Source organism: Pundamilia nyererei, unplaced genomic scaffold, assembly GCF_000239375.1.
Source record: "Pundamilia nyererei isolate P.nyererei 1_Seehausen unplaced genomic scaffold, PunNye1.0 scaffold00224, whole genome shotgun sequence".
Classification (NCBI taxonomy): domain Eukaryota; kingdom Metazoa; phylum Chordata; class Actinopteri; order Cichliformes; family Cichlidae; genus Pundamilia; species Pundamilia nyererei.
Genome location: NW_005187625.1, coordinates 673513 through 684239, shown reverse-complemented (window position 1 = coordinate 684239; position 10727 = coordinate 673513). Strand labels below are relative to the sequence as shown.

General features: G+C 40.0%; 1 protein-coding gene across 2 annotated transcripts; it reads right to left on the bottom strand.

Moving 5' to 3' along the window:
• Positions 1-298: 298 nt before the first annotated feature.
• On the bottom strand, positions 299-8093 carry LOC102211547 (pinopsin-like). Of its 2 annotated transcripts, XM_005748533.2 has the most exons (5): positions 7485-8093; positions 6951-7070; positions 3436-3761; positions 2798-3031; positions 299-943 (listed from the first exon to the last, which is right to left on the bottom strand). In XM_005748533.2, the coding sequence occupies exons 1-5, from the start codon at positions 7858-7860 to the stop codon at positions 692-694; spliced, it is 1308 nt and encodes a 435-aa protein (XP_005748590.1). In that variant the 5' UTR covers positions 7861-8093; the 3' UTR covers positions 299-691. The 2 variants fall into 2 exon arrangements, with proteins under 2 accessions (XP_005748590.1, XP_005748591.1); XM_005748534.2 differs by lacking the exon at positions 6951-7070 and having other exon boundaries at positions 7485-8090.
• Positions 8094-10727: the final 2634 nt, after the last annotated feature.

The following is a 10727-nucleotide window of genomic DNA, read 5'->3' as shown; positions in this document are numbered from 1 at the left end:
TTTTTCACATTCTGTCTCTCACAGTTGAAGTGTACCTCTGGTGCAAATTACTGACCTCTGTCATCATTTTAGGTGGGGGAACTTGCACAATCGGTGACTGACTAAATACTTTTTTGCCCCACTGTATCTTGTATTAGTGGCCTTCTTTATGGACAGTGAAATTGTGTAGTTTTCCAAAAAATAAATAAATCAAAGGACATGCATGCATCAGAACTACTAATCATTTAGAAAAAAAAAGAAAAAAAAAGAACTTCTAATCATCGCTCATATTGAGCCTGCTAAAATTAAAGTCAGAGAGTCAAAGCAGAGCACAGCACTTTATTCCCAACACACCAACAGGACACAGACCATAGAAAAATACCCACAAATTAGTCATTAAAGTCTGAGGGCTGCAAACAAGCAAAATCTGATTTCTACCGAGCCTCTGATTTCAACGGTTGAATCCGAAAACAGGATTTAACTCTTCTGTTAGATTAGTTTAGCTCACATTATTAAATCAATAATTACAGCAGCTGAATACGGTTGGCATCTAGGGTATGACCTCATCGTTTCCCAAAAAAATGAAACACATACAAACTGAGAAGTGATGAGTATGGGTGTGAGTATGAGCTGAGATGTTGGTGGTTGAAGGGTTCAAACAACAGACATTTGCTGGCCCCACTTTTCAGTGAACAGTCAGTGCTTAGGGCTGTCAGGAGGAGGAGATTTCAGGCAGTGGCAGGGGTGGCAACGGCAGCTCTACGGGGTCGGTTTTGTCAGATTCTGCAGCGCTGATTCCTTCCACGTCCTGCACAATGGGTTTGGTACCAGATGGCCCGGCGGGGCTGCCATCCAACACGCGCCGGTTCAGCTGGACCATGGTGGTCTTGGAGGGCATGGAGGACTGTACATCCTCCGTCAGTGGGTGTTTACAGTGGAACAGGATCAGGAAGCAGCGGTAGAACTGACAAAGAGATTTGTTTTTGTTTTTGTTAATGGTTTTAATATACTATATGTCAATGCCAGTGTTGGCAGCTATTCTGTCTTAAGCTCCATCCTCACTTACCCAATAACCTCATCTGAAGTTTGTTGATTAGCCAAATGATATGCCATGAAAGTATATTTTTTACGATGTAAATGGGAGTTTGTGAGCTCTCCAGTCCAAACTCGCTCTGTATGATAATACCTGCTTCATTAACAGACAGATGTTGATGTTATCTGCAGGCAGATAGTCTCTTACCGAGCAAACATGCTATTCACAAAATAAACCAAATGTTTCTTTGCTTATCAGTGTAATTTAATTTAATTTGTTTTCTAAAAGAACTTGTAGCACCATCACCAGCCTTAACCGCTGAGACATGGCTGAATGCATTCAGAGATGCTCTTCTGCATACCTTAGTAGTAACAAGCGTTAATTTGAGCTCCTGTTTCCTTTCTAATTGCTCTAAGCAGTCTGGACATTCTCCTCTGAACTCTGGCATCAACAAGGGATTTTCTCCCAGAGAACTGCCACTCACTGGATTTTTAAAATCTTTTTTAAAGACTACTCTCTGTAAACTCTAGAGATGATTATGTGGGAAAGTCGCAGCAGTATCTGGATCTGGCTCCCACAACGTCTTTCTCCTTCATTCTAATGCTCAGTTTAAATTTCAGCAGGCCGTCTTCACCATGTCTACATGCCTTAATGCACTGAGTTGCTGTCATGTGATTCGCTGATACTAATGTTAAGAAAGAGTTGAACAGATGTTCTTAATTAAAAAACAAGCAAAAAAAACAACATCTTTTTTTTATTTAAATTGTCTTACTTTTTGATCTTCCATTAAAACTTTAATGTGTAACTGTATATCTTTGTACATGTAGACTCAATTAAAATATTTAAAATATTTACAACCAATATAATTTCTATTTTTTCAGTTTTTTAGATATGTTAAGAATTTATTTTCTATTTTTCCTTCTTATTCCTTTAGAGCAGGGATGTCAAACTCCAGTCTTCGAGGAAATTTTTCCAGGTGTCCCACCTGCAACACACCTGAATACAAATAGTAGGTCATTAGCAAGATTCTATAGAACTTGACTGCATGCTGAGGTGGCAATTCAGCCATTTGATTCAGTAAAGTTGAGTAGAGTAGAGTTAGGGGTTGCCACTTCAGCATGCAGCCAAGTTCTATAGTCTGGCTAAAGACCTACTAATTTTATTCAGGTGTGTTGCAGCAGAGACACATGTAAAAGTTTCAGGACACCGGCCCTCCAGGACTGGAGTTTGACACCCCTGCTTTAGAGAGCTAGGTTGTTCAAAGTATGGCATATTTATTTGCTATTTAAAGTTCATTTTTTAAATACAGTTTTCAATAAATATACGATTTTGAAAAAAAAAGAAAACATTGCGATGTACTTTGTTAATGACATCATGTGTGTTTCTGTCTGTGTGTAGGCATCATACTGATGTAGTTTGCACTGAGATTAAATTAAAAAACAATCCTGCCACACTTCTCTGTCTCACTTAAATTAAATATTCAAAAAGAAAAAAAAAAACATGAACATAAAAATGTTCATTTACTCATTATATTTATATATATATATTTAGTTTTTCCTATGTATTTTTTTAATATGTATATAATGAAAGTTGAAAAAAAATCACAAAATCTACATTAAAAATTAGAAAATATTATTTATTCATTTTACTTTTTTGGTGCATTTTTTAATTTATTAGCATTTTTATTTTCTTCCTCATCAGTGTGTCAGTGCTCCTACCTACGGTACTGACAAATCGTATTTTAAGCCCTGTTGCTACCTGATAACAGCTCAGTCCAGCACTCACCTGTTTGTTCATGAGGATGTAGATCACAGGGTTGATGACTGTGCTGGTCTTGGCAAGGATTGAAGGGATGACGCTGGCAACGGGGCTGATGAGGCCTGGCCGGCCAAAGGTGGCCATCATGGCAACAATGCCGTATGGCATCCAGCAGATCAGGTAACACACCACCGTGGTGATGACCATGAACAGAATGTGAAACTCTCGCCGACGAGCTGCTGTCCGCCTGATACGACCCACCTGACAGACAAGACGAAGGGACTTTATCATTAAAACATTTTCAAAATTGTCCCATCAAAATCTCATGATAGGAAAATAGAACATAAACAAGTATACAGAAATAATAAAAGATAAAGACAGAAAAACCCCTGTCAGAAGCAACAAAGCACAAATATTGTAATATTTAGGTAGTAAAAATATCTTTAAAAGTGTAAATACCTAAAATAGCAAATTATAAATTAATAAACTGAATAATGTAAATAAATATGCAAATTTAATTAAAGGAAAAAAATATATGTAACATATATAAAATATATAATATATACACATGTCTACCAAAAACTCTTTTAGTTGACGTTATTTTATTGAAAATATAAATTATAAATTAAGTTGCCTGATGTTCAGCATCTGTGAATGTGAACCACCTGTTTGACAGCATAGAGCAGGCGGCTGTAGCAATACACCATGATCAGGACGGGGAGCCCAAGGCAGAACACAAACAGACAGATAATGTATGAATGTGAGCGAGGTGACTCCTCAGTCCACGACACAGAGCAGCTCGTCCCCGCCCCCTCCAGGCCATAACTACTCCAGCCCAATAAGGGGGGCACTGTCCATATCACCGAATACAGCCACGACCCCCCCACTGCCAGCAGGGGTTTTCTGTAGTCCGCCGACCGCTTGTTGTACACCATCAGAGTGCTGTAGCGGTCGTAGGACAGGATGGACAAAGAGATCAGGGAGACGATGCCTAAGAACAAAGACAGGAAGTGATCAGGTTAACTTAAAAAAAGGACTCATCTACAGTTTGGAAATAAAGAAAATACAGCCGTTAACATGCAGAAAAATGACTGGACTCCAGCTCAAGTTTAATCCAGCAGCCATGAGCAGATTAATAAACAGAATAACTACAGGGCTACAGTAACCTTAGTAAAAACAAAGAATAAGAATGATAATTCCACAGAGAGCAGCATTTCAAAAACATATACTGCATAAAAACTGTGATCTTCAGCAGTAAGCAGATTGGTACGTTGCCTTGGAACTGGAAATGACCGACTCTTGACAGAAATTTAAAGGCAACATAAATAAAGGAATTACCCTGGAAGTCCACTTACCTGCCGCTCAGTCTAGAGGGGCAGGTAAGTGCAAATCATGATAGTGTGGAGGGGTCACCACTACTTCAGCTTTCACATCTTCAGTACTGACTCCATTTGAGCTCTGTGCAGTAACTAAATCATGTTTAGCATCAAAAATTGTAATTTGAATAGATTTGCCTTACTTCTGCTGAGACTATTTACAGTGAACAATGGTCAATGTTAAAAAAAAAACAGTCCTAAAATTTTATATTTATTTTTCTTTCTTTCTTTGTAGTAAAAATCTGTAATGTGAGACATAATATTTGGCATCTTCCTGTTTGGTGCCTGTTCCTACCCCAGGTCAGCCTGTTATTTTTTACCTCCTTTACCTGAGCTGGTAAAATTAGTTGTCTCAGTGAAAGTAGGCTCTTGCTCTCTTAGCATTATACCAGCATACTTGTTCAAAAATGTCTTTCAGCCTAACAGCCACTGTGGTCACTAAAATCAACACGTCACTGGTCTTTGGTGAAGTTCCTGTTTATTTTAAGAATGTTCTTATCCACCCACTTAAAAAATAAGCTTACCCTTCTTTTCTTAGCAGCTACATACTCTTCTCTAAATTACTGTTTACTTCTAAGATTTTGGAAAACGTTCAGACTGAGCAGATTACAGCTGTTCTGGACAAATACAGCATTCTGGATAGTTTTCAATCCAGCTGTTGAAGAGCTCATTCCACTGCAACATGTTTTCGTAGAGTGTGCTGCGATGCATGAGAATGTTCTGGTCTGTTGATTTTGGACGTGACCTCTGCCTGTTATACTGTTGACATCACATTATGCACGAAAGCCTAAGAAGCTGGGTGGGTGGATCAGGATCTGTTTTGAAATGTTTTTCTTCATATCTGTCTGAATGAAGCTTTTCTGTGGCTGCTTGTAGGTTAGGGTCCTCTCCATCCACGTTTTATGTCCTTACTTGACTTTATGCACCTGATCTGCTGTTTGGTAGACAACCTGTCACTTTTTTTTTTTTACTGTAACCCTCAGCATCATTTGAAACTATATTGATCTACTGGAAGTATAAATTGAGCCTCCAGCTGCTATATTGTCCAGGCTCTTTAGAGGGGATGTCACCATGGCGACCGGTAAATTGGAGCTTTATCAAAAGAAAAGTTGGAAATAATCATAATCTTTTTCTCACTATACCCAAGAAGTCTTTAATATCTCAACAGTTTATCAGTAATTAATAATTTATTTAAAAGAAAAAGTGGCTGCTGTTGTGATTTGGTGCCATATAAAAAAAAATGAATTGGATTGAGTTGCAAAACTGACCCCCCCCCCCCTCCCGAATTGCACTGATAACAACTTTCAGGACTGTCATTGCGCTCTGCACAATCATTCCCTCAGGTGTGTATTTATTATTGTTGTTATTGTCTGTGTACTGTTTTTAACTATTTCTTTTTTTTTCTGATGGGCGTGGTTTAGATGCCAATCTAAATTTGTTGTACTTGTTAACAACAACCAAGGTTACTAATAGGGGTGGGTTTTGATAATCGATTTATTGATTAAAATCGATTCTGGCTTGGATAAGATGATATCGATTCATTAAAATCCTGAATCGATTTTTTTTAAAATGCCCGAAACGCCAGAATCTCAGGTTAAACCTCACAAAATTTCAAGAACCACCAAACAGCTAAAACAGGTACACAGATTCTGCACAAAGATGTAAACACAAAGCTCGGACCCGCCGACGGATCAGAATCAGTGAGATGTCGCCTTTCTCACCCGACAGCACGGACATGGTTGGGGCTGAAAGCCGACTGCTCGCTGATTCTGATGTTTCGGCGGGTCCGCGCTTTGTGTTTACGCCCTTTTTACACTGATTCTAAAGCTGTTAGTTTTATCTCTCTCCAAACATTATTGACCGAACCAGCAGCAAAAGAAGATCCAAACTACACTTCACAAAAACATTGTCATGAATTCCCTCTGACTTTTGCTGTTTTGCTTGCACCATGATAAAAATCACACTTCATTCACAGCTCTCTCTCGCTCTCTCTCGCTTTCTCTGTATATTTCAAGAACAGTTTCCCGTCTAAAAATCTGTTTTCTGCATTATTCGCTTGCTTGTTATGCACAAGTCTACTGTTGTTTACAGCGCTGTCGGCCGCTATTTTTTTTCCCTTTTACTTACTTCTGAAAAGAAAGACTCATTTCTGCTGTTCAATAGGCTTCTGAACAAATGTAAACTTTTTAAAATTATACAAAATGCAAAACGCTTAGCTGTGTCTGTAATAAAACCGCTGTAACTTCAGAGGTAATGTTCATATGTTGATTAATGGTTTTCTTTTGTTTTTGATGTACTGCAGAATATTTTTATAAAATCCCAGGCCGGGAAAATCACCTTCATGTTTTTCTGTGTTTTATCTTCAGCTACTTTGACACAAAGGCATCTACTGTGATGCTCACACTTTTGATAAAGTCTTGCGAGTGTCAGTTTCCTTTTTATAGATACAAAAATATGTAAATGTACTGATCTGAATTATAATATTTCTGACTGTCTGAGGCAAAATTTCTCAGATTTAAATCGAATCGAATTGAATCGTGGATCGAATCGATTCGGGACCTTGTGAATCGGAATCGAATCGATTCTAGAAATCAGTAATGATACCCAGCTACTAACCAGCCAGACTGGCCTTAATTCATGTCTGTGAAACTGAGCCTACAAGTCTTGAAGCTGCAGCTCCATGTAGCTCAAACTGAGCCCAGGTGAGAACAGAGCAGGTAACAGTCCACTTCCTGTGGTCTGATTATTTTCTGTTGTGTGCTACATTTAATAAAACCACCCAGAGCTGAATCTGATCACATTACCAGAGCTCATGTGTGGGTCCCCTGAGGTCCCGTGTTCGGGCAGAGGTTTGTTATCTGCAGCAGGCAGCTGCACTTTATCTGCATCTCCACCCACTTCACGAAACATGGCCCACGTGACCCCTGAGAACTCAACAGGTGGGAGAAGAAAACATCAGGATCAAACCTGTGCACTGCTCAAATGTAAAACGAATAAAGTGCAGCTGGATCCACAGAAAATATGGAATGAATAAAGCTGTAAAGTAAGTAAACACTGAATAAAATCGGCAGCATGAAAAAATAGAGGACCGCTTCTTAAACCTCTGAAAGCTGCACTGAGTCTGGATGGAGATTTTTCAAAATAAAGCGCAGAAACGTTGACATAATCTTTTCACTTTTGCTGTTTATAAATAAAGTTTAAAATTAAGTTTAACTGTTTGTTTCAACAGAAAAACTTTTTTTAAGTTGCTCTTAAATGAAGCCAGTGATTGGTCAGCTCAGACCGGTAACCTGACAGAGCCTCTCGGGCTCTGAGGCTCCAGGCGTACAGACACTTACCGAAGCACGAGTTGACGAAGCCGTACCACATGCAGCCACGGCGGCCGTACAGCCAGCGGCGCTGCAGGCTGGAGGCGAAGCTGAGGGTGGTGCCGCACGCGCACACCAGCATGTCGCTGACGCTGATGTTGAGCAGCATCATGTTGACGGGCGTCCGCAGGCTCTTGAAGCGGCAGAACAGCACCAGCACCAGCAGGTTGTTGAGGAAGCCGAACACCATGATGGAGCCGAGGCACACCGACACCACCACGTGACCTCCACGCGACAGCCGCTCCAGCGGCGCGTCTCTCCATTCCTCGTCCCCTTCCTGACCCGGAGCGGAGGAAGGCTCGCTGAGGTTAGAGGTCAGGTTGAAGCCGCTCAGCTCCGAGAACATGTCCTTGTGCTCCTCCTGCTCTCCTCCGAGTGGATCCAAGTCAGCTCAGCTTCTCATGGCGCCTCCGCGCTGCGCTCTGCGCCATCCTCCTGCTGGAGACCCCCGCTCAGATCAGGCTGTCTGATAATCCCCGGGCAGGGAGGAGTCCGAGGACCCGCTGAGGAAGAGCAGAAATACTCCTCAGAGCTCCGAGCACAGCGAAACACACTTTAAATACAGAGGGGAGAGAGAGGAGTGACGACACAGACAGGGAGAGTGAGGAAACTGTGTTTCACATGACAGGAGGCAGAACACCTGAGAACAGCTGCCTCAGAGCAGGCGTTGTGCCAAAAATTCATTTTTGCCCTTATTTAAACATTGTAAATGACTCGTTGGTCTATAATCTATTAAACACATGTCAAACATTTCTCTCATGAGTGATATCAGCTCATTTTGAGAGAGGACATGTCAGGGTAGAAACTGCGATCTGTTTTTGGCAGAGTGACTGTTGAATATCCTTCTTTTATGAAGGATAAAAAGGAAAAAGCAACAAAAACAAAATGTAAGAAAAGTAAAACTGTCTTTATCAAGAGAGAGCTGACCAACAGGAAACACATGTGATATCACAGCTCTAACAGGATCATTTAAGTAACCAAAACGGACTGGACTGATTATAATGTAGGTACAAAGTAGGTTTGAATGACTTTAATTTTTTAGATTCACCGCACAGTTCAACTACCAGGTCAAACATGTAAGGATGTCATGACAGTGCAGTAATGAATACCAAATAAAACTTTATGCTCGGTGTATGTGCCGTGTTACAGGGTCTAAAAATATCAACCAGAACACAAAATTGACAAAAGGAAAAAAATATTAAAGCACAGAATTAAAAATAGAGTAAAATAAACTATAAAGTGTTCGCAGATATAAAGATGCAGCAGTGTTTTCCTGCAAGTATGGCAGGGCCAAAGCTCACTGAGAGTGTCAGACTGAGTCCCAGTCCCAGTGTCATACATGAAAATAAAAACAATACTTAGTTTTACTGATGAAGATTTTATGGTCCAACTAGCGAAGACAGCAGCATTTCACAATCTGCTGCATGATTTAAATGACTTTGATGTTTGCAAGTAACCAGTTTGACATTAGTATTCTGATGTTCGGCAGGTTTGGCTTCCCAACTTCTTTCAGCTTAAATTAAAGCTAAAGTTTGTTTTTTGGTGTTACGTGTCAGTTTTTATTTAGCTGTAAATCCCTCCTTTTTTGTCCTGAGAAATAAAAGTTAAGACTGTAAACAGATCTCTCCTCTCTCGCTCTGGAGTTCAGCAGCGTGCTGTCTCTAAAACACTTCCCTTGTAAAATGTGTTAGTTTTCATAGAACAACAGTTAAACTTGCTGTACATTAAAAAAAAATTTAACTCTCACACTCTGACAGGTGCATCAGCGGCAGTTTGAGGTTCCCTTTGAGGTTCTTGTGCTCTTTGACATGCAGACTTGCAGTTAAAAAAAAATCATATGAAAACCCTTTTCAATCAACTTCTCTACTGTCAGGTATAAAAGTTGACACTTCAGTCATTTAAAAAGGAATCTTCTGGTTGGTTTTCAGGACATCTTTCTTTAGAGTAAACAGCCATTTTGAATTTTCAAATGTCTTATGTGGCTTTATAAAAATAAATACATAATAATACTAAGGGTGTATGTGCTAGTTTTGGTATTGCAATAAACTGGAGAAACATGTGATTGATGACATTCTTCTGTCCTCTGCCATCACCCAGGATGAAAAGGAAAGCATGTCAGGTCCCTCAGAACTCACCTGGTCTCTGAAGAAGACAAGCTGATGATGAAGGGGAAATCTCCTTCTTCAGTTTTATCCTAAAATCTTATTTTCCATGTTTTTAAAATGGTTCAGTTCAGATTTCTGAAATCAGAACTCGTCCACTTTGTGTGATGCGTTGGTAGGTGAGCCTATGTTTAACTCACCTGAAAATTGACAGAGGGTCCAGAGGAGTGTACTATGAAGCCAGGTTCGTGGATTAGCGAGCCATGTCAGGCTTAAAGTTAAGTTTCTGTGTCACCAAACTGGCTCTCTTTTTACCTGGATAAATCACCATGGTAACCTATGCTGGTCACATAACATGGGCAGGAGCAGACCTGACATCAGTGTGTGCCTGACCTCTGTATCCAAAAGCAAAACTGAACTCTTGTTCATTTTTAAAGATTGGCAGACATGAGTCACTATGTAAAAGCTGCTTATTTAGAAATACAACTGACTGTGTAAAAACTATGACATTGGAATCTTTCACAATAAAAGTAAAATAACAACACAAACTGTAAAATCGTGTTAAAAAAACTGCTTGTCTTTTAATAAGCATTTCAAAAGATATAAACTGAGATAAACTTGTGAAACTTGAGATAAACATGCAGTTGCCCCCCCCCAAAAAAAATAAAGCTTAAAAGAACCAACTCCAGACTGACTCAGTCTTTAAACACTGTAATGCATTGAACTTGGTTTTTAGTGACTGTCAGTCTAATTTTACTCAGATGAGGTGGATCACAAAAGCAGGAAGTCCAAATACCCACCATTTTCTTTAAAAATATAACCAAGGATGTTGGCCTTGGCAGAGGATGTTTGTGTCAGGTCTGAGGAATCCACAACTGCAGGACTGCAGAGAAGTAACTTAAATGCCCAACTGAGCCTCATTTCCCTGAAGTATCCATCCCGTTTCTGAGAATTCAATGAAGGAGAAAACAACATGGCCGAGCTCCCCAAGCAGTTCCATCTGGGGAGCACAGCTGTCAGCACCTCCAGCATCCAATCTTCTAACCTGATGAAGGCTGATAGCTGGAAGACATTTGGATTGGAAATGCTGATAGAAAGAGGCGGTCCGCTG